Source organism: Bombyx mori, chromosome 24 (genome assembly GCF_030269925.1).
Source record: "Bombyx mori chromosome 24, ASM3026992v2".
Classification (NCBI taxonomy): domain Eukaryota; kingdom Metazoa; phylum Arthropoda; class Insecta; order Lepidoptera; family Bombycidae; genus Bombyx; species Bombyx mori.
The window spans coordinates 13,479,998-13,504,188 of NC_085130.1; the positions used below are offsets into that span (position 1 = coordinate 13,479,998).

The 24,191-nt window shown below is 43.6% G+C and overlaps 3 protein-coding genes across 3 annotated transcripts; 1 reads left to right on the top strand and 2 right to left on the bottom strand.

Moving 5' to 3' along the window:
- The first annotated feature begins 3,169 nt into the window (after positions 1-3,169).
- Positions 3,170-15,979, top strand: LOC119629131 (uncharacterized). The gene is made up of 2 exons (XM_038014038.2): positions 3,170-14,284; positions 15,206-15,979. Exons 1-2 carry the CDS (start codon positions 13,983-13,985, stop codon positions 15,903-15,905), a joined length of 1,002 nt encoding a protein of 333 aa, XP_037869966.2. The 5' UTR covers positions 3,170-13,982; the 3' UTR covers positions 15,906-15,979.
- Positions 14,316-16,243, bottom strand: LOC134201303 (uncharacterized). The gene is made up of 2 exons (XM_062675820.1): positions 15,977-16,243; positions 14,316-15,160 (listed from the first exon to the last, which is right to left on the bottom strand). Exons 1-2 carry the CDS (start codon positions 16,188-16,190, stop codon positions 14,364-14,366), a joined length of 1,011 nt encoding a protein of 336 aa, XP_062531804.1. The 5' UTR covers positions 16,191-16,243; the 3' UTR covers positions 14,316-14,363.
- Positions 16,244-20,714: 4,471 nt separating this feature from the next.
- LOC119630229 (putative uncharacterized protein DDB_G0290521) lies at positions 20,715-22,583 on the bottom strand. The gene is made up of 3 exons (XM_062675849.1): positions 21,831-22,583; positions 21,415-21,599; positions 20,715-21,189 (listed from the first exon to the last, which is right to left on the bottom strand). Exons 1-3 carry the CDS (start codon positions 22,581-22,583, stop codon positions 20,715-20,717), a joined length of 1,413 nt encoding a protein of 470 aa, XP_062531833.1.
- Between the last annotated feature and the right edge of the window lie 1,608 nt (positions 22,584-24,191).

Sequence of the window (24,191 nt, forward strand, 5' to 3'; positions counted from 1 at the left end):
TATACCAAAATTATTGATCTTGTTAGCCCGATGTCCGGTGACAACTTGCGCTTGGGCAATAGTAGTATTATTATCTTTGCTTTCGTTAATACCCATTGTGACTAATATACTGATTCACAAAACTAATAAACAATTACTGTATAAATTACAAATGTGGTCTGCTATATAACAACTAAAATGCTTTGTCAGAATTTGACCTACATACTCGTACTAGATACACGTATGACGTGCTATGCGATTCAGGTTGAAATTGTACACGTGAATTTCAACATAATTGAATGAAAGTTTATAAAACAATGCTTGGTGCGAGTACATACTTAACAAAATATTTATGTAACTTTACGTAAATGGATGCAATGCCATTACCTTAGAATGTATATTTGTCGGCGCGTGTTTTTATAAACCATTAGTTCATGACTAATAAAGATGGGACGACAAACAACACGTGCAAGCATTTATCGAAAACGTGCAAGATAAGAATCGTAAACAACATCGTCCCACCACGATACCTTGCTATAAAAACGCTCCGTTGTTGTCTCTCGAGCTCAGAAGCAAGCGAGTCGCCGTGTTAGACGGAACGCTCCTGCGTAAAATACGCTCTGAGTTGATATTTCTGGTTTTATTGACTTACGAAGACCACCCGCTTACCATGTCGCTACCCGAAAGTGGAAATACTCCAACATATTTAGGTATCTAATAACTACTACACGTAATATAACTACGTAGTTAACATTATGAAACTGTAAATATTATTGCTATTATAAAATTACTTAATATATTAATATGACTTAATATATGTTAATAAAACAACATTACATTTAATACTAGTCTAAAAATCTTAAAGGCTGTTTAATTACGCGTCCACTTCTAGTCACAAAGTGTTTAAGGTGGTAAAATGTGTGGCCTCTGAACACGCGTTTCATTATTATCTAATATAATCGTATTATCATTATTATTTTCTTTGAGGACGTAAGCAGGTTTTAACCTATCAATCGATATATGAGCTTGACGGTCAAATAATTGCACTAAGAAAACTTTCGGTCCTCTTTCAATAACTTTTTTTTTTTTTATGATTGAAAGTTTACTGGTGACCCGAAGGCCTTTCCAGTTTCACCAGGACAGGTGGGCGAGCAAAGGCTCAGCCAAGAGGGGTGGGAGTTGCTAACAACTGCCCGAGCGCCTCCGAAGGAGACCTAACAACTCAAGAGCAATTGTTTCGCGAATGAATCTACTACCGGATCGGAATCGCGACCCGCTGAGAAGATCCGGCGAGAAACTCAGCGGGCTGATGCATGGGTTAGGTTACACGTCGACCTCTTTGTCGAGTTCGACGAGTACGGTAACCGGGGTCCCTAAGCCTGCCCCTAGTATTAGAGCTGAGGGCATCTAATGCAAAGGTTATTGGATCTGATGGATCCGTAAGGACGTGTCTAGGGCGTCGACGGTGACTGGCTCCTGCATGATCAGGATTCGGGGAGTAGTCAGCGGCGGCAACGATAAGGCGATTATCATGACGCATAGCCTTATCGAAGTATCGTTCCGACGCTGACTTCATGTATTTCCGAATTGATTCGAGGCCCAGGTCGTCGTGTAGGTCAACGTTCCTCACGAACCACTGAGCCCCGACAGCTAACCTGCAAAAGCGGGATTGTAGGGATTGGAGGGTGTCTATGTGTGTGCGGGCCGCGTGAGCGAACACCACACTCGCGTAAGTCATGACGGGCCTTATGCAAGTTTTGTAAAGTGTCATCTTGTTCCGAAGGGACATTTTACTCCGCTTACAGATCATGGGGTAGAGTCTACCGAGAATAAACGCGGCACGGTCACGGACTGATTTTATATGCGGGCGGAATGTCATCGATGCATCCAGGGTAACGCCCAGGTACTTGACTTTCCTGGCCCATGGTATGGGTTGTCTAAAGAGAGTAATCGGGGGTGTGAGATTCCTCCTCCTAATCCGGGAGGAAATCCGTGTGGAGCTTCCCCTCTGAAATAGCACCGTAGTACTTTTCGCTGGGTTGATGTCTATGCGCCATTTTCGGAACCACTGTCCTAGGGCTAGGGCTGCCCTCTGAAGCTTCTTCGCGATTAGGGACTTATTTCTACTAGAATAGTAAACAGTCGTGTCGTCGGCGAATAAAGCTAAATGGGTCGGCGGCGACCGGGGAATATCGTTGACGAATAAGCTAAATAGGACGGGTGAGAGGACAGAGCCTTGCGGGACTCCAGCTGTGAGAGGTCGTGGGGAGGAGCGGGTTCCCTCGACTCGATATCGAAAAGAGCGGTTCGACAAGAAGTCCCGTATGATGAGCACGAGACTATCCGACACGCCCATGTTGAATAGTTTGAAAATCAAACCATTGTGCCAGACTTTGTCGAACGCTTTTGCGACGTCGAAGAAGAGAGCTCCCGTGTATAACGGTTTTGGTCGATTAAGCCCCACAAGAATGTGCTCCGTGAGGCGGTGCACCTGTTGAACGCATCAGTGATTTGTACGGAATCCGAATTGTTCATCGATGAGAATGCCCTTGGATGAGACGAAATCTCTGAGGCGCTTGTAGAGCAGACGCTCATACAGCTTGCCTAGAGACATGAGGAGGCTAATCGGGCGGTAGCTCGTCGGATGATTTTTTGGTTTACCGGGTTTATGTATGCCGATAACGTCCGCTTCTTTCCACACCGCGGGAAAGATACAGTTCGCCATAGTGGCATTGAAAATAGATGCCAACATCATGATGAGTTGGGCGGGTAGAAGTTTAATAACGCGGTTAGATATACCGTCGGAACCGGGAGCCTTGCGAGGACGTAGGTCTTTGATCAAGTCTTTAAATTCCATCGGGGTGACGGGTGGTAACGCATCCGAGGGTGGGAAGGAGGCTCTGCGTTCTACCTCACTGTCTACTAATTCTACATGAACAGGGTCCACGGATTGAGTGCTGGGCGTGCACTGGGTTTGCAATGTATCGGCCAGCAGCTCTGCTTTTTCGTCATCATCAAAGGCCGCGAGTCGGCCTGAGGGGCCTACAAGGGGGGGCATAGTTACTACCGTATCCGATTTGAGAGTACGAGCTAAGCGGTAGTAAGACCTTTGGGAGGGCGCGAGTCCTTCTAAGAAATCAGACCATCTGGCATCTCGGACTTCGGCGATGCGAGACTTTACGTCGCGTTGTAGGGCACGCATTCGAATACGATTTTCTGCGGTAGGATACCTGTCGTAGGCGCGTATCGAGGCGTTCTTAGCTCTAAGGAGTTCCCTAATATCGTCGGACAAATTTGAAGCGGTGAAGGAAGTCCTCCGCTACAACTTGTTTCGATGACCTATCTAATGTCGAGGTGATGTGTGACGTTAAGATGTCTATGGCTTCAGCGGTATCCTGAGGAGACGGGGTAGAGTCCGAGTTAAACGGGAGCGATGGTGGATCAGATTCAGCCAGGCTGATGCCCAGCGTGTGCCAATCCACCACAGTCCTCGTGACGGGAACGGAGTCGGGAGCGCGACCGAGCTTCATAACGACGGGACGGTGGTCTGAATCTAACTCTGAAACTACTTCGATCGAGTGTAAGCGCAGAGTTACGTTTTTTAATAACGCTATGTCGAGTATATCCGGGCGATGCGCGATATTTAGCGGGTAGTGAGTCGGGGTTAGCGGAGCGACGATATCGAAGGCGAGATCATCGACTAACGCGTCAAGCCGCCTGCCATTCGGGGTTGTGGTGTGTGAGTTCCACCTGATGTGTTTACAATTTAGGTCGCCCGCCAGAATGACAGAGCTCCCCATACCGAGCAGCGCCTCGATATCACTGCTTAGAACGATCTTATCCGGTGGAATTTCAATAACTCTAAAAGGGCCATCGTAAGGCGGTTTAAGCGACTTATGAACTGCATCGTCTCGAACGAAAACAAAACTACATTTATGTAGATATGGATGTACAAAAATTGATCGCGAGGTTTGGTTTTCTCTTACTGGATGAAAGCTTTTAATATTTTTTTGTATTTTGTTTACTAAGCTAAGTGGCTCGCATAAATTTTCCTCCTTACTGATATCGTAAAAATCTCCAGGTAAACGTATATTTTTAGCACAGTTAACCTAGAACTGTGCTGCACTGACTCCACTATCACTGCGCACGGACGCGCGTAAACCAAACATTGCCGTAGATAATTCGTCTACCCATGAAGTATCATTTAGCCTTGTCATCAGTGCCACCTTTAATGACCGGTGCCATCGTTCAACTGCGCCATTACTTTGTGGGTGATACGGTGTGGTGCGAATTTTGTTGATCCCTAATAACTTAGTCAATTTTAACCCTTAATTTGGCAAGTGTGTGGCGATCATTGACAATTATGTTATGAAGGAGTCATAAATATACATGTCCAGTGTAGCGGACAGTACTAAATATGCGGTAAATAAAAAGTTGAAGTATTTTGTGGACAGATATAGTAAAAAAGTATTTAGTTATGACATTTACACATTTAATTTAGTACGAAAATTAAGAAAACAGTTTCTGGCATTTTTGCCAGTTACAAAACAAAGTCTGACATTGCATTTTAACGCAGTGTCAGTAATGTGTATAAATACAAAATGTATAAATACAAAAAAACATTTTTTCTGGCAAATATCTGCAACGTCTTTCATCCATAATTGACGGGAAATGACATACATCATCATATTTTACAGGGCTTGAAGGTCTTGCTGCGTAAGGTTTGTTTATTTTTGAGTGTTCTCTTACATTCTTTTGGCACTTCGATTGGGCAAAAATAGGTTTTCATATACCTGATGTCTAAATACCTTTAGGGAAATTTTACTTCCAAGCCCGCGCTGGACTCGATAAACAAGCCAAGCATTATTCAGGCAAATATCAACTATTTGTACAAAAATACCTAAGTACTACCTTCTACTTTTGAAAGCTATTTTGTACAATGATATCAGCATGTCTGCAAGATCTAAACCTCCCATATGCCTGTTATATTGACGTTCTTTGAGGACATTGCACGTCAACATTTTTTCGCGAGTCCTTACAATATCTTTGATTTTTTTCGATGGGGTCCCTAGCTACGCATGTGCTTATAAACGTAACAGCCTTATTATCGTTCCACCGAACAACAGGTAGGCAGTTATTATCGCATGTCGATTCTGAAAATGCACCTCTCTCTTTCTTCTTCATTTCCTTTTCCTCACCTGCATCAATTTCTTGCAAATAAGTATAAATAAATATGTAAATTTAATAATTAGGTAAAATATCAGTAATCATCCCAATACATGTTAAGCCCGCAATAAGTTTAGCAATGTTCGTTGTGGCGGACAAATCAATCAAACACTAAATATTTATGAAATTGATTTTGTTCGCTGTGGCGGACAAACATTGTTTTTAGTAAAAAAAGTCACCAAAACCATACAAAATTACAAGATCTATAAGTGATTTAATAAATTACAATATTACAAAGTTATTTCAGTAAACAAACGTGCACATTTATTAGTAAAACCTTTATAAAAAATTATAAATACTTTGAGTAAAGCGGATGGCTTGTGCTTCGTCGACATTTTGTCTCAAAATCACAGATACAAGATTACCAAATAAGAATTTTATTTTTTTTATCATAATAGAAATATATTTTAAAGTTTTTGTTAGATATTTAAGCCGTATAGAGGTTTTCATAGACCCACCAGATTTTATTTATTTAATTGTTCGTTGTAGCGGACTGAGCCAAATTAAGGGTTAAAAATAAATTTGATTCGAATTTACGTCCTTGGTCACTGTAATCCTGACTGGACATCCGAAACGTGTGATTCAACCATCATATATTGTTTTTGCAACTTTATCGGCTGTAATTGCTCCTGAAGATATTGAAAAGACTTTTTTTTTTGGGTAGGGCGCTGAACCTCCTACGAGGTCCCCGCGCAAAAGGGGCGCGCGGGGTATGTGAGACTCAACGATCTGCATGGTGTTGTGAGCAGACCGCGGGCCCAAGGATTTTAGGGCCCACCCACTAAATGACTCCTCTGCACTTTTACACCCGACGTCCGATCCCCTTCGAGGTCAGAACCCGGATGAGGTAGGGGGGTTACCGCGGTCAATACTACAACCAGACGGCACGGCTCACCCCAAGGACGCCCAGCCGACGGAGCCTTCGAGGCGAATCGAAGGCTCTGAAACGTCGGCCGTCTCGGTACGGCAGCCCAGATGGTACCGCTGATGTCCCGGAATACCCCGCTGGACCAAAACCAGCCTGCCGGATAGGGGACGCGATACACCGTCGACCGGTCGCTCTATTACTCCACGGCAGCGCGCTAGAGTGCGGGTAGCGCGCCGCGCGGCCTCTAACCCCTCAGGTCGCCCCTTGACCTACACCAGGGGAAGGCCGCTACCTACAGGGACGTACGGGCGTATTCTCGCCTCCGGCCCTCGGCTCGATGATATTGAAAAGACTGCCATATTAACGCCTTTCGGTCTTTTTGAATTTCCTAAAATGACATTTGGCTTGCGGAACGCGTCACAAACATTCCAACGCTTTATGAATAACACTGTCCTACAAGGCCTTGAATTCCTATTTAGTTATCTCTATGACGTCATCATTGCTAGCGAGAGTCCTACTCAGCATAACGAGCATTTACGAATAGTTTTTGAAAAATTCAAATGTTATGGCATAACCATCATATAGATTTACGTCGTTTTTTGGTCATAGTTAATTTTTATAGGCCGCATCTACCTAAGATCTTATTACAAAAAATCGTGATTTTATAAATTTTTCTATTAAAAACGACCGTTAGGTTCAAAGAATGGCGTGGCCTTCACGTGGCGTGGCTTCAAAGACTGTTTTTGTCATAAAATGCAAATAATATTTACTCAATGTTTATAAAATATAATGAATCAATACTTACGATTCCATTATCTCCCATAAATAAATCCACAAAATCGTTTAAATTATTACAAACTTACAAATACGTGCGACCCGTCGGAGCTCGAATTTCACACTGATTCACACAGCCGCGTTCAGTTATTTTGTCGAAAATAATGTGTGAGAGAGAAGGTCCATTCATTAGGTACAATTTTAAATGTGTTAGAAAGAATAAAACATAATGTTATAACTATCTGTTAAAAGTTCACATTTCGGACTACTGCATCCGGAATCCGAAGGCTCAACAGACGAGCACAAATCGTGTTCCATCCGGAATCCGGATGACCAACAGACGAGAGGACCCATCAGGTGACGCTGCTATAATGGGATAGTTATTACAAAGCATTGACGCACATTTTTTTATTTATTTTTCCAGTATGCTCCTCACTGTTTGCCTTACTTCATTCTCCAATATTTTACCGCGCTTCATGGTCCATGTATCTAGAATTTTCCCTCTCATTATCAATGAAATCAAAGTGCCATCAGTGGTTAACTTTGCAGATAGCATTAGCTAACACGACATTTAAAAAAAAAATAAAAAAAAAATTCATTCTATTTCTGTACCATGCATATGTTTATGCATTCATAATCTTTCTAATGTATCAGGAAAATAGTCTGCTTGATACTTAAGTACCTCACAGTCACTAAGTTTACGTTTCTTCCCCTCTTCTATTAATTTTTGTAAACACACCACTATTTGATGGCTAGCTTGGTTTGCCATTAGATAATTGTTTGGAAGTTATATATTTTAATGTGGTACCAACTCCTGACAGCTTTGATTTTCTCCAGTAGGAAGGCTCCTCACTTCGGCGATGGACCCACATGAGAAAAGCTACAGCATTTTTATATCTCTCTAGACTTTCTGAGTAGCGTGTCAAATTTATCAATTTCCTCTCTTCTCAAACACGTATTTTACTATGTATCGCGTATTTTAATATGTAGTAGTCCGTACACCATGTCCATCTGTACTTTGGTTGTCAGATCGTCCTTTGGTAGACGTGATAGTAGCGCTCGAGTTTTAGAGATGAAGAGTTCTGTTTTCTCACTTGCTTGTTGTGGGTTGGCGAACAGCTCCTTGTATATACGATGTGAAGATCGGCTATCACTAAACGCATGTGTTCATGGTGGTCATAACTTCTTGCCACCATGTCGCGGCTTTATGAGTTAACAACATTGACAGCCCACGCAGTGCATTAGTTTCGCTTACATTAGCATATTCTTTGTAGGCCTCTACGGCGTCTATAAATCCGTCAAGTGATTCGTCTGACGCTCCGCTGTAGCGAGCCTTGCACGAGGCGAAGTTTCTATGTGCAGGTTGAGCGGGCGGGGGCGATAACCTTTCTTCTTGGTTGCGTTGCCACGTGGACATCATGGCGACCATGTCGTTGACAGAGATGTTTCCTGTTGCAGTCGGCGGCGGGGAAAAATCGTCCTCTGCCGGGTCGAAATACTCAGATTGTCGACGAGACTGACGACGTGTGCGCGGTTTTGTCATTGTTTACGATAGTCACTTCTCATTAAGTTCGATTCACAAAAAGTTCACATGTGGTTTATTCCAAAGCCACTAGTTGGGCGTCCATTTTAATGTTCATGAGTGTTTCGTGAGTTTCTTTGGAATAAAACGTCGAATAATCGTTCGAGAAGTTTATTGTTAACCTTAAGACAAACATTTTTAATCAACTTTTTACCACCCATCTACGCATTATAAAAAGAATATATATATTTGCGATACTTAACTACCGTCATCATGCCTATTCTATAATAGCTTTGACTTTATCTGGCAATGGGCTTTATACCTTTGGGAGTAATTTCGTATCCCAAGAACTCCCATTTTGATTTTCCAAACCTATATTTCGATTTTTTTTATTGCCCCTGTAGGCAGACGAGCATACGGCCCACCTGATGGTGAGTGGCTACCGTCGCCCATGGACTTCAGTAATGCCAGGGGCAGAGCCAAGACGCTGCCTACCGCTTAATACTCTCCACAAGCCTCGTTTGAAGGACATTTCATAGCGATATGTTAATCGTTATACCGAATTTATTTAACCTCTCGAAAATTGCTTATAAATGTCGTTTATGAATTCCCGCTGTTTCGCTACCACAATAATGTCATCAACATAACAAAAAAAAATTGAGTTCATATTTTCAACCTCAACCTTAAAGGGGAATGCCCACTCTCCATAGTGTGCTGGGCCCAAGATGGACATCAAATATTACTATAAAAATAGACTGTTCAAATTCTTAAATGTATAGGATATCTAAAATATATATTGAAATTGACGCCACTATTATAATAAAAAAGAATAAAAATAAAAATTCGTTTTGAGGATAATAGAAAATATATCGACGATAACCTCGAGGGAGGTTCAGACTTCAGTGAGATTATTGTTACCGGGTGAACCCGCCAAGCACGCGGTCAGTAAAGGAACCAAAGCCGTCACGAAATACACGAGCTCCAAGTAACTTTCTTCATAACTTCGGTAATTATTCCAAACTCACAAAACTGATGCACGACCGTACGTACGCTGTTCGTATGCGTGTTTCGGTTGCATTTACGTCGACAAAAGGCCCTTTTCAGGGCCGCAAAATCTATCAGTAAAATTATTATTATTATTGTTATTTTTCTAGATTTCCCCTTTCTCAGCCCAGCTAGCTATGAGTTATTAGGCTAGTTTTTATTACGTGTAGTATTCTTCAAGCTGCAGGAACTTTCTCACTATTCTGCATCTATTTATGTATAGCTGCTTTTTGTAGTGAAATAAATATGTTATCTTTTAAATCTAGAAGCTTTAAGCTGCTGTGGATGTGGTTTGGGACAACTCCAGTGGTTGAGATTATTATTGGGGCTATGTAAACTTTTTTCTGTTTCCAAATTCTAACTATTTCTTCTTTAAGCTCTGTGTATTTTGTCATTTTTTCTGTAAAAGTTTTTTGAATGTTGTGGGTATTCGGGACTGCAATGTCAATGATGTAGGTGACTTTATTGTTTTTCTCTTGTAAAGTGATATCCGGTCTATTGTAGTGAATCGTCCTATCGGTGAGAATAGCGCGATCATAGTAAAGTTTGCAGGAGTCATTCTCAAGAACAGTTTGTGGTTTATAATTGTAGTACGGTGTGTTGGTATTTTGTATCAATTTATGTTTGAGAGCCAGTTGTTGATGGATAATATTAGCAAGTTGGTTGTGTCTATGAGTGTAATCTGTCTGTGTAAGGGTTGAACATGCTCCAGTTATATGCTGTATGGTTTCTGGCTGGGTGTTGCATTTGCGGCATTTATCGTCTCTAATAGTGGGATCTTTAATAATATATTTTCTGTAATTTTTTGTGTTTATTACTTGGTCCTGTATTGCAATTAAAAATCCTTCCGTTTCGGGGAACAGACTTCCTGTTTTGAGCCACATGTTTGATGCTTTACTGTCTATGTGAGATTGGCTTAGGTCATGAGGGTGTCGTCCATGCAGCACTTTTTTCTTCCAGTTTTCTTCCACGTCTTTTTGCGGATTTCTATTTCTTAGGTTTTCTCTATTATCTATTAGTTCTTTTTGTCTGAGATTTAGCGGTGTGTAGTTGTTATCATTTTGTACTATGGCTCTGTGAATTTCACTTAAATCTGATTTTATGTAGAAAAATGTTTTTAAGCTGTGTATTTGTTTACGCCATAGATGCCAGATATCTAACAACCCTCTACCCCCGTCTTGTCTTTTAATTGTCAATCTTTCTATTGCAGATTTTGGATGAAGATTATTGTGTTTTGTTAATGTAGTCCTTGTTATGCGTTCTATTTGTTCTATGTCAGTTTTGCTCCATTTTATTATTCCAAACGAGTAGGTTAGGATGGGTATTGCATAAGTGTTCAGTGCTTTTATAAGATGTTTTCCAGATAATTTCGTTTTGCAAATGGCATTGATACGTTTTTTGTACTCTGAAGATAATGATTGTTTTATTGTTGTATGATCGAGTCCTTTGAGCTGTTGAAAGCCCAGATATTTATAAAGGTCACTTGGTTGCATCGCCGTTATTGTGTTTGTGTCATCTATTGTATAGTCACCGGGTTGGATTTTTCCTTTTATTATATGTACAGTTTTACATTTGTCAAGTCCAAATTGCATATTGATGTCATTGCTGAATATCGTGGTATTATCTACTAACTTTTTCATTTCTTTGTCATTTTTAGCGTACAATTTAATGTCGTCCGTATAAATCAGGTGTGATATTATTGTTTCGGTGTTGTCTTGTTGTTTAATGCGGTATCCCGCCCGGTCATTATGCAATTGATGGGATAGTGGGTTCAAGGCGAGGCAGAACCACAAAGGGCTGAGAGAATCACCTTGGTAAATACCCTTTTTTATGGCTATTTGTCGTGTTGTTACAAAATTATGAGGGTTATTTAATTTAAGTGTGGTTTGCCAATGCGTCATGATATTGCGTAAGAAGCTTATTATTATAGGGTTAATTTTGTAGATTTCTAGGATTTGGATCAGCCATGAATGTGGGATGCTGTCGAAAGCTTTTTTGTAGTCAATATATGAACAGTGTAAATTTCTATTTTTTGTGGTGGCGTGTTTCATGATGGTTGAGTCTATAATTAGCTGTTCCTTGTTATTATTATTATTATTATTAATATTAATATTAATATACGATCTATTTATAAGAATTAAATAAATTACATATTGTTGTTGTTATTTTAATATACCTCAAATACCAATATACCTATCATGCATCACACACCGATTTTTAGAATAATCATAATATTAGTTGTAGCAGTAGTATTCTAATAACCAAAAATGAATGTAATGTGTGATGTATAAAAAGTAAAATTATTTAATTATTATTAAATAAATAAACAATATACCTATGTATAAGAAATAGATTATATATTTAATAATAATAAAAACCCATTAAATTATGAATATATTCGTCTCGCCCTATTGTATGGCGTTGCGTGGTCGCACGCAAAACGAGCCCGTTCGATTCGTGACTTCAAAAAAGTATAAATAAGAGTGGGTAGTGAAGCCGACATCCATTCCGGTTTCACTAGTGCTCAGAGGAACATTATCATAGTTGTGCTGTGCGAAATAGTGATCCCAGTGCCAGTGTAATTGTTCCTGTTCGCAGCCCCGGTGCGGAGACATGCCGGCTAGCAAGAACAAGGACCCGGGAGTAGGTAAGTCGATCGACACTTTTTTCCTCAAGCACCAGTTTAATACGGGTAGGTGTCGACCAGCCTGTGAAAGCTGCGTCGCCGTTTTATTCGTATATAAATCCGGCGAACGTTAGCGCCACTGAGTCTGGCCTCCCTGTGTCACTCCCAGCCCTCTCCTACCCTCCGGCGGTACCCCTCAGGCGGGGCGGTCGCTAAGCCCGGTTAATTTGGTCTAGCCATAGGGTCGATGGCACTGGAACCCCTACAGCACCAGTAAAATTAAATACAGTATAATTTAGAATAACTAGACTAGTTTCTTTATTATTTCAAACATATAAAAGTAGTATTGTCTAACGAGTGGCGCTGCTGCAGTTAATTTTAGTTTTAGTTAAAAAATCCTTTGTTTTTTCTTTCACAACTACCTACACTTAGTAAGTGTTCTTGGTAGCATTTAACTTTACGTAAAATCGGATTTTGGTTTACTGGCAGACTTTAATAAGTGGTCATCTACTAGATTTAGTCAATTTTAATTAGTTCTTTGTTAATAGTAGTTTAGTGGGGTGCTGGTAGGGTGTTCCCGCTATCCCCTTTGTTACAGGTCTTTCAAGTAATATTTAATTAGGTTAATTAGGTTATAAATAAATAAATAAATATATATATACAGTCAAACCTAGTTAAGTGAGAACTGGATAAGTGAGAAAACTCTATAAGTGAGAGTAATAACCAGGACCCGTCATTTTAAGCTCCTAAAACCTCTATTAGAGAGAAACAGAAACCTCTGTCAGAGAGAGTCGTTTTTCCCTCATGGACCTCCGTAAGTGAGACTGCTACTTATCTATACCTCTATAAGCGACAGTCGAGCTTTATTTATTTATATTATTTAGGAGGAACGAGTGAAAAAACAAATTACAAATTTAACATCTGCTATTTTATGACTCATTCTTAACTTTTGTGGAACTTCCTACCATTGTTTTTGAATTGTTTTCTCGTCAATATTGAACCTATTCTATTTCGTGGAACTAAATAACGTAGTTATTTTATCGCATTCTTTTCGAATGGACACGTGTGCCTGTGTACCGTCCTGTTTGTCGAACTTACTCAGTTTATCGTTAATCAGTTGCGAAGAAAAGTTCTGTTCTGCATCATGTCAAAACGGAAAATTAAAGTACTGTCATTAAGTGATAAACTTAAAATAGTGAATGCGTTTGAATCCGGAAAATCCCGAAATGAAATTCAGAGGGAGCATTAGCGAGAAACTCGGGTTAGTGAGAAACCTCTATAAGCGAGAATGAGATTGTGCTCCCTTGAACTCTCGCTTATCCAGGTTTGACTGTATATATAATATACTATGTAAAGGGTAATTCTATTCGATTATACATAATAGTACCTATATATTATTATTTTTTCATCAATTTGTTTCATTATTTATTATTTTTAGTATTGCTTTAACACACACACACAATTTCACACGTGCTTTCTATTCATACTATTCTATTCTATTTTCTATTCGTTTCGTTTCGTTTCATACTGCTACTATCCTTTCAACAGTAACATTGTCAAAATGACATTGACACCAACTGTTGCACCGGAATTCGGTGAATTAACAGCCCGAGTAAAACCGAGATCTAGATCTAGAAAAACCTGATTTTCTCTAAATCTAATATGAATTTTGTAGAATTCCAATTGGATTTATCAAGAAGATAGATTTCTTTATGTAATGTCTAATGCTACACCTAACAGTTCTAATAAAAATAATACGGGGTAGTCAAATTTAACTTTCACTTTTCGATAATAAAAAAAAAAAACGCTTGCTGGATGTAAGGCCTAGGCCGCACTACGGTTTTTTCCCGGGAGCGGTTAACCGCTATAACCGCGAAACCGCTTGAGACGTACACACTACGATTATAAACCGCGAAACCGCCCGTGATTTTCACAGTTTGAAGATGGATTTCAAAAGAGCAGTATGTATTGTTGCTCTAGTACTAAGAAATAGAAAAAAAAGACGTCAACGAAAATTTCGCAAATATTGGATACATCCACTCACTAGCCGTAGATTTGAGAAAGGTTTCTTTCAGAAAAAGTATAATATTTTAAGAGAACATCCAGAGAAATTTTTCAATTACTTTCGAATGTCAGTAGCCAGCTTCGATAAAATTTTGCACAACGTGCGTCCATACATCACCTTCATGGATACAAAATTTCGCAAATGTATTTCAACAGAGGAGCGTCTGTCTGTGACTTTGAGGTAAGAAATAAAATTACACACACATGCATACATATTGTACTTTATAGGTATTTTTATTGGTAAAAAAAAATTAAAAAAATTATTGTTCTTGAAATTGCGACAGATAATTGGCTGCTGTAGGCTCTTCTTGTTCATTTTGTGCATATTGTAATTGTTGTTCTTGTTGCTCGAGTTCTTGAAGAGAATGCACGGTTGCTTGTAATGTTGGTGGAACAGGAGTATTAAGTGGCAAATAGATGGTTTGTTTTGCAGGTCCTGACACAAGCTGTCGTACTGGTGTTGAAACTGGTGGCATTATCGGCATGGTTGGAGGTGGAGATGGGGAATATGTATAATATGATTGCGGAGACGACGTTTGCGTGAATGACAAATGTGATCTTGGTCTTTGATTACGAATTGGTGTTTCGAATGGATAGAAAGATTTGGCTTTTTGCAAAATATTCATAATTTCTACTTTGGCAAAATGTTTCTGATCGTCATTAAGTTTCCGTAACATTGGTACAATCATTTGTGAAAAGTTTATATCTTCGTCATATTCACACGCATTCTCCTTTGTATTCAAAAAATTTAACAATTTTTGTTCATAATCTTCACAGCTACTTCGGCTTTTGGAAGCCTTCTTACAGGATGGGGTTCGATTACTATTCGTTAGTGGAAGGGTTTCAGATAAGTCCGTATCAGGGTTATCTTGTGAAGTAAATTCGATATTACTGCTAGTCTCCCTTTTTTGTAAAGATGGTACCAAAAACAACAGAGAATCGAAATGAACGTACTTTTTCTTTTTTATAGCACCTTGACCAGATTTACCACGCTGTATAGCTAATTCTTTAGAAAAACTGTCGCGCATATTCTTCCATTTCTTTTGTATTGTACTACCTGTAACAAAAATAGAAATATAATAATATAATGTTGTTTTTTCAGGTATCTTGCCAGTGGTAATAGTATGAAGTCCTTGTATTTTGAATATTTGATCGGCACAACAACTTTGAGTGAAATAATTGAACACACATGCAAGAGTTTGTGGATATGTTTGCAACCTACATATATGCCTGAAAAAACAGAAGAGGATTGGATAAATATAGCAAATTTTTATTTTGAAAGAACACATTTTCCTAATTGTCTTGGTTCCATAGATGGAAAACATATACGAATAGAAAGGCCAGAAAATACTGGTTCAGAAGCCTTCAATTACAAAAAGTATTATTCTTTAATATTATTAGCTATAGCTGATGCAGACTATTGCTTTACTGCTATAGATGTTGGGGCATATGGATCGAATAGCGACTCTAGCGTTTTTAAAAACTCAAATTTTGGCAAAAGGTTTTTGAACAACCAAATGCATTTACCAGAATCTGCAACATTACCTGATTATGAGGAAGTCGGACCTTTACCGTTTGTTTTCGTAGGCGATGAAGCTTTTCCACTTATGGAGCACTTAATGAGGCCATATCCAAATAGAAATTTATCCATAAAACAAAGAGTTTATAACTATAGATTATCTTATGCCAGAAGGACTGTCGAATGTGCATTTGGGATCATGGCAAATAAATGGCGTATTTTACATAGACCATTAGATGTGAAATTAGATTTTTGCGACCATATTATAACAAAACTAAAGTAGCTTTCGTTATAAGGGTTCGACTTTTTTAATTTGAATTCTTTGTAATAAATAAATACTCTTTAAAAACTTACCCTTCTTTTTTTTCTCAGCCTCCGACAGTGTCATCCAATTATTAACTACGTTGTGATAAACTTCCTCCCAAAGTTTATTTTTCACATTTCTATCACTGTATTGACGCAAAGTAGTATCGTATAAAGCTGGTCTTTTCTGTACTTCCACGATGATTTTCTGGGATAAACTTTCGTACTCTGCATTTGAAACAGACTCCGACTCGGTCGACGACATAATTGTGACGAGACGACAACACAACTATTCTTTGCGGCGGTCGGCCGAATACTAGCCCAAAAACCGCCCGCGGTTAACGCATAGTGCGTGTGCGCCCACTTAGTTCTATGGATTACAAATTTTGTTGCGGTTTTTTTCCGCAACAATTTTGTAACATTTCGCGGTTTTAAAATCAGTCGCGGGAAAAAACCATAAACTCACACGGTTAATAACCGCAGCGGTTTCACCGTAGTGCGGCCTAGGCCTAATATTATATATTTATTATACAAACTAACCTACGTGATAAAATAAAAGGCAAACCGCCACATGTTCCAGTACATTTTTTTTATACTGCACAAAAACGACCCTCGTCAAATGTCACTCGAGTGGCTCTCGTAACTCATTTGTTTTTATTATGTTCTTGGCGTCAGAGCCAAATGATTTTTTGTTTACAATAATTTGAGCCTATCGCCAAGCTATTTTAAGCAATGACACTTTGTTTTATTTTACAGATTTTGAATATGAACGTCTCAAATATGACACTTAAAATTAGTACAAAAAACAGTGTCTCATAAAAACTAAGATTTTGCAGAATATATGGTTGCAAGTGCTATAATAATTAATTATTCAAGATTTACATGAAACCGGGCATTGATTCCAATGAAAAAAAGCACATATCTGGAAGAAAAATTAAACAAAAAAAAATCCTAAATATAGTGAAAAAATAACAACGAATGGTCAATAATAATAATAATAATAATAATAATAAACATTTATTCCAAACACAAATTAAGTACAAAAAATAAATAAAAAAGATAACAAAAATAACGAGGCTTGGAAACGGTTACCGGCTCAGCAATGCCTAACATTTTATTTACGGGGTCGTCGTACTCCCTTACGGGGGCACGGAGCGGGCCTCGGGGTAAACCCCACTACCCGGGCAGACGCTCCCTGCCACACAGGGCAGGGGTGAAATGGATGCAAGACTGGATTGGGGGGGGGGGCTGTTCGCAGCGTGCTTCGGCACACTACATCGACAAAAATACATACATATATATAATACGACGGGCTTGATGATGCAGGAGGAGTGATGCCCGTGGACGACGCTCCCCGGCGCCGGCTGCTGTCCTCTGCTTCGTAATGCTAATTTTTTTTTTTTTTTTTTTTTCCTTACTATCTAACTACAACTAACTACAACTAAACTAAAGCTAACTAAACTACTATATACATACAGGGACAACAGTCAGCAACCTTGGGGCCCGCCACCGGCCCCATGCCGCGGCCCCACCTCTACAAACCAGAGGAGGAGCCGCGGCACTAGTTTGGCGCTCACCCGTTCTGGGCTCCCCAAAAGGGGAAGACCATCGCGGGGAGGGACCGATATTAAACACTCCCCAGACGGGGGAGTGGTCCACCCAACGGTGGTGAGAAATGGGTCCCCATAAGGGGGCACCCCAACGATGTGGGGGGACATGACGAGTGTGGACAGCTCAGTCCCATGGGGGCACTCATTATGAGCACTCCCATATCACTCCGATTAAGCCGACTATCTTACCATAGCCGGGGGTTCCAGTAGCTCCCTTGGTAGCGCCCGACCATCAGGTGGTCTGGCGTGCAAGGGAGCTATATTGCGGAGGTGCTCGTGGGGTCCACCGTCGGCCCGCTCGTAAAGATTACGAGCTAGCCTCCGGATGAACTCCCCGAGCGACTCCACATCCAGATCCCGGGCGATTACGTCATTTCTGACGTAACGCCCTGCTCCGACTATCGTGCGAAGAGCCAGATTTTGCTGGACCTGTAACCTCGCCCGCATACCCTGCGGGATGAGGTGATACCAGGCCTCAGCTGCGTACGTGATACGGGAACGGACATACGTCTTATAAATGCCGAGCTTAGTCCTGACCGGCAACCTGGAGGCCAACACCGGCCGGAGGAGGAATCTCGCACAGCGAGCGGCCGCCAACGCCTTATTGGCGTGGGCGGTCATCCTCAAACTCCGGTCGATATCGACCCCCAAGTACCGGACGCTGGATCTAAACTCGACATTAGCGCCACGGAGACTGAGCTGTCCCGGGACGACTGTTGTGCGGACCGGACCGAAGAGGATAGCCGCAGTCTTCCCCACGTTGACCGCGACCCTCCATCGGTCCAGCCACTGGGGCAATAAATCCAAAAGCCTCTGCATCCTCAAAATGGCCGCAGAGGGGACGTTGGATGACGAGAAGTAGGCGCTGTCGTCGGCAAACAGCGCCAACTTCACGTCTACTTCCCACGCTTGGAGGTTACCCTCGAGCGTGGGAATGTCGTTGGTGTAGAGAGCGTAGAGGAGTGGGGCCAGGACGCTTCCCTGCGGAACTCCGGCCGTGACTGGGCGCACCGACGACTTGGCGCCCTCGACCGCGACAAAGAAGGATCTTCCCTCCAGGTACGACCCCAGCAGTCGCACGTAGGCGTGCTGGAGGTCCGTGTTCTGCACCAGCTTGTGGATCAGTCCCGCATGCCAGACACGGTCGAAGGCTTTCTCGATATCGAGAAAGACTGCGGCCGTGTACTGGCGCGCGTTGGACCGATCCGCCAAGTGATGCATGACGCGGACCAATTGCAGCGTTGTCGAGTGACCGCTGCGAAACCCGAACTGCTCGGGTCTGGGAAGGATGTGCGGCGACACCCTTCTCAGCAGCAGCCTCTCGAACAACTTGCCCACATGCGACAGCAAGGTGATCGGACGGTAACTGGAGGGATTTCTCCTATCCTTGCCGGGTTTGGGCAAGGCGATAACCTTGCCCAATTTCCAAATTCCCGGGAAGTGTCCTGTGGACAGAATGGAATTGAACAGCCGTGTCATGTATGACACGACCGTTTCAGGGAAGTGGAAGAATGCGAGGGAGGGAATACCGTCCTCACCCGGCGCCTTGCGCCTCTTCATCCGCTTGATGGAGAGGCGCAATTCACTGGGAGTGATGAAAACATCATCTCCCAACGGTGGCACCGGGGAGGAGAGTAGGTTCGCTACGCTCTCTTCCACCGATTGGTGGAATGCGGCCTCTGAGGGTGCAGAGTCATTCGGAACGAACTGCCGCTCCAGCATTGCGGCCAGGACATCGGCGCGGGCCTGAGCCGAGAAGCATCGGTTGCCCCTCTCGTCCACGAGTGGACAAGTCGGGGCAGGCCGATTTGAGAGCTGGCGGCAAAGTCGGTGGAGGGACACGGAAGAGGGATCCTCACGGGCCTCCTCAATCCGTTCCTCCCACGCATAGCCCCGAAAGGAGCTAATCTTCGCCGCCAACTCCGCTTCCAACTCATTAAGCTCGCGCTTGATCCTGGGACAACGAGTTGTCGCCCAGAGCCTCCTCAGGCCCCTCTTCCGGCGAATGATCGCCTTCAGATGGGCCGGGAGTCTACCTCTGGGCCCGCAGCTGGGCACAAGAGTCGTCGCCTGGTCAATCGCTCCCCTGATGGAGTCGACAAGGCGGACTGCCGCGTCGTCGACCCCCTCAGGGGTGTTGGGGTCCTGAATTACGGGAAGGTCGACTAGTCGTCTCTTAAAGAGCTCCCAGTCGACCTTCGGTCGTAGGGGCGAAGTCGCAACCCGGGTAAGCCCCATTCCCAGTGTCACCAGGATAGGGAGGTGGGGAGTACCCAGGTCGTACAGTGCCTCGATCGTTACGGGGCACCGTAGCCCCTTATGAACACACACGTCCAGCACATCGGGCTGGTATCGCGCGGCGGTAGGGACGTGCGTGGGTTCATCAGGGCCGACCACAGAGTAGTCGCCCCTATCGGCATCTTCTAACAGCCGCCTGCCCACTGCTGTGTTGAGTCGGGAACCCCACGCGACGTGCTTCGCGTTGAGGTCCCCGACCAGCAGAGCTGGGCGGCTGTCGTAATTCAGGGCCCGTCTTATATCCTCAGGATGGAATTCAGGCCCCGGGGGTCTATACGCGGCATAAATCCGCATATCTCCCCCCGCGGTGTGTACCCTCACACCGACTGACCTTGTCGATGTGAAGGACAGCAAATCCAACTGATCATGCACCACGTCCCGCCTGACAAGGGCCGCAGTGCCCCTGAACGGCCGCCCGGCAGGGGTAAGCTCGTCACGTCGGTACATGAAATAGTTGGGAATCCTGAACACATCCTGAGGTTTTAACAAGGTCTCCCCCAGCAGCAGAACCTCAGGGTTGTACTCCTGGGCGAGAACCAAGAGATCGTTTTTTCGGGATCTTATCCCATCGGGGTTCCAGTAGATGATGCGAAGCTCCTGGCTAGCCATTGAGCCTCGCTATCAACTGGTAGAACCCCTAGCTAGCGCCGGAGGCGATCTCGCGGATGACTCCGGAGATCACCTCGGCCAAGTTCTCCCAGAGTGCCAGCAGCCATGCAGCAAAGCCGGCAGGCTGAGAGGCCTGTCGACCGCTGCGGCGCTCGCGCTGAGGGCGGGGGGGAAGGGGGGGCTGACTATTTAAATTATCTATATTACCTTCGGCCGGATGGGCCGAAGGCAATTGCGGGCTTGTTGTCAATAATTGGGCTGGTGGGGAGGCCTCAGAGACCTCCATGGTTTCTCGATGGGGGATCCGGCACTATAGGCTCTGGTATGCCCCTTCTTGCTTTTTCTTCCTTTTTCCTTGCCTTTTTTTTCAATTTTTTGCGTCTATTCTTTTCCCTGTTTTTTGTTGTCGTAAGACCGCTAGTCGGGCAAGGTGTTTGTTGTGGCAATGGAGCAGCAGTAGTTCGACCACGGGGAACAGGAGTAGGCTTGGATTTGGTTGTCTGCCGTGGCGGGTTGGCCTGTGCCATCAGTGTAGACGCGGATGGCGACGCCTCCACCACCACAGCAGACGGAGCGGAGTGGGAAGGGGGAGGGGGCTGGGAAGATTTCCCTTTCCCCTTCCCCTTCCTTTTTGCTACTGGTTCAGATGCCGGAAGAGCTGCACTCCCGGCTCGAGGCGCCTGAGGCGCAGGAGGAGGGACGGTTACTCCCATCATCCTGGCCCGTTTGCGGTAGACCGCACACCGTCTGTCGACGGCGGAATGGTCCTTCCCGCAATTAGCACAGGAGAATGGGCCGTCTCTCGGCCTCGGGCAGTCCGCTACGATGTGCTCCCCGGCACATCTTACGCAACGGACCGCGCGATGACAGTTGTAGGAGGCCTGGCAGCGATGACACTGCGCAGGTCCTCGGGTTGGACGCCATCCTTCAACCGTCACCCCCGGCAGGTACAGCAGTAAGTTGACTGCGTACAAGCGGGCGAGGCCGTCCTTCGAGAGGTGATCCAGGGCTACGTGAAACACGCAGCCCGGACGCCCTCTCTGGGACCTAATGCACCTGGCATATCGAGCCGGGAATCCCAGCTCCTTCAGGGCATTGACGATTTCTGCCTCGTCGGTGTCGGCAGGGAGGCCCCGGACCGCCACCTTCGAAGGCATCTCCTCCGCCAGGGCGTAACAGTACCATTTAATGGCACCGTCCCTGGCAGAGGCCTCCGACAGGTAGGCCTGGACCGCCCTATACTCCTCCACCGACGTCGGCAGAAATCTAAAACCGGCGCCGAAGGGTCGCGCCGAGGGGGCGCGGCCTAGGCGCTCCCTAATGGCCGCCATGTGGCGGGACCAATTTGGAAGGGCCTCCACCATAATTGGCGGGTGTCGGTGCAGTACCTCCTGGGCACGACCCTTCGGCCTCGGGGGAGGGACTTGTGAGGATTGGGAAGTCCTCTGGGTGGTGGGAGCACCTGGCCTAGCTGCCATGGCAGCGTAGGAGGTAGAAGGTGTGGGATTGGGCTTTGGGACGTGTGGTCTGGTAGACTCGAGGTCGATATACCTGGTCGAATCCAGGTTATCCGCCGTGCCGCTTAGGGCGGGGGCACCTCGGGTTGAGTCTACCGGGATAGGGGAAAGCGTTGGGGAGGGAGAACGAGGAGGGGATCGTTGTTGCCTTAGGGCTATCCCTGTCCTGGCGGGAGCCCTAGGTTTCGGAATGGGTTTAGCTGGGATTGGACTCCCAGAGGGGGACGAAGATCTGGACAAGGAGGGAGTGACTGATTCTGTCGAGGAATGAGCCGAGGACGTGGTCGAACTATCCTCCCCCTCCGATCTGGAGGAAGGGCCTAGTCTGGGACGCTTGTCCTTGTCGCTCGATGAGCCACGGTCAGACTCGGACCTGGCCTTCTTCCGCGGCCGAGAGGGCCCAGAGGGATCGGTCAACGAAGGAAGGTTATCTTCCTCCGGTTCGATCCTCAGAGTCCTCTGGGCCGCGACCGAAGGCCCGGGCAGACTGTCCGTCCCGAGTCCCATCGAGCCTATGCGAGCTGCTGGCGTTGGTTGGTATCTGCTTGATTGAGGCATCACCTGTCGTCCCTTGTGAGACGGGCCGGGAGTGCTGATGAGCGGGGGTGAATTTCCCCCAGACATGATATTAAGGTCTAGCAGGCTTAATTGGTCATTGGATCCCCAGGGAAATCAATTCGGTCAAGCTGAATGTTTTTGCTAGTTACCGACCGACCATATAGTTGTCGGTATTCAAAATAAATTGGTAACAGTAAACAAAAATTGAATTAGAATAACTAAATTCAATATTAAATAATAAGATTAAAAGACTAATTTAAATGGACTAATAACTATTTATGGGTAATGATAATCAAATGTACATTAAAAGATATGGAACAATAGTGGGGTCAGTGAGTATCCACCGCTATAATAATATACAATAATAATAAATGAATTCAAAAACTAAATATAATACTACTGATAATACTAATAATACCAATTCTATAAAACAACATTTAATTAAGCTACTATAAATCAATAAATGAATAAGAAGTATAATGTGTGTAAATATATATGTAATTATATCTATTCCTCTTTCCGGCCAACACGGACTACCCCAGCGTATGTCGACAGACCGGTGGTCCCAGATTTGACGGTTCCGAAAAAAATATTCGGGACCGTGAAATCCCCACCTTCCGGTCAGCCACACCACACCCTGCAGCAACCCAGTCAACCAAGTAATTAAAATAGAATAATAATTAAAATAAACTATAACCTAAACAAAATTTCATAAAACTTGAAGAACCTGTAAACAAAAGGATGGCGGGAACACCCTACCAGAACCCTACTAAAACTACAAAAATAACAAAAGGAAAACTAAATAATTAACTGTATCTAATAAGAGACCACTTAAGAAGGTCGGCCGGTATACCAGAATTTACTATCTACGTAAAATTAAATGCTAAAAAAAATATATTATGCTAAAAGTGGGTAGATATGAAAAAAAAATTTTATAAAGCTACAGCAGCGCCAATTATTTACACAGTACTATATTACAAAAATCTAATTTAATTTAATTAAGTTTAATCTAAATTGTATTGAATATTGAATGAACTAATCTAAACTATTCTAAATTTTAACTAAGCTAAACTGGTATTACAGGGGTTCCAGCGCCATCAAACCTTAATAACTAGACCAATTTACCGGGTTTAGCGACCGCCCCGCCTAACCCCGAGGGGTAGGAGAGGACTGGGAGTGACACAGGGAGGCCAGACTCGATGGCGCTAACGTTCATCGGTTTTATATCCAAATAAAACGGCGACGCAGCTTTCACAGGCTGGTCGACACCTACCCGTATTAAACTGGTGTTTAAAGAAAGAAGTGTCGATCCACTTACCTGGTCCCGGGTCCCGCGTTTCACTGCTCGGAATGTCTCCACCCCGAAACAGCACCGCTAGATTCGACACTCGCACTTTGGGCACACACTGACTGCACAGCACAACGCAGCAAGGGGCCACTTAGCCTGGTGTCCCGGGCAATGCCTAACAGTAACGAAACAATCGGTACTGCGGCGCTGATCTTCCGCCAGCACCTACGGAGTGACGCGCACACCAGCATCAGACCGACCAATACACAACATTGTAAAATATATTAAAAAATAAAAGAACATGAATAATAAAAACAAAAAATAGTTATGAAAAGGACAACAAAATGACATCATTAAATTAATTAAATAAAAATTGCAGTTGCAAA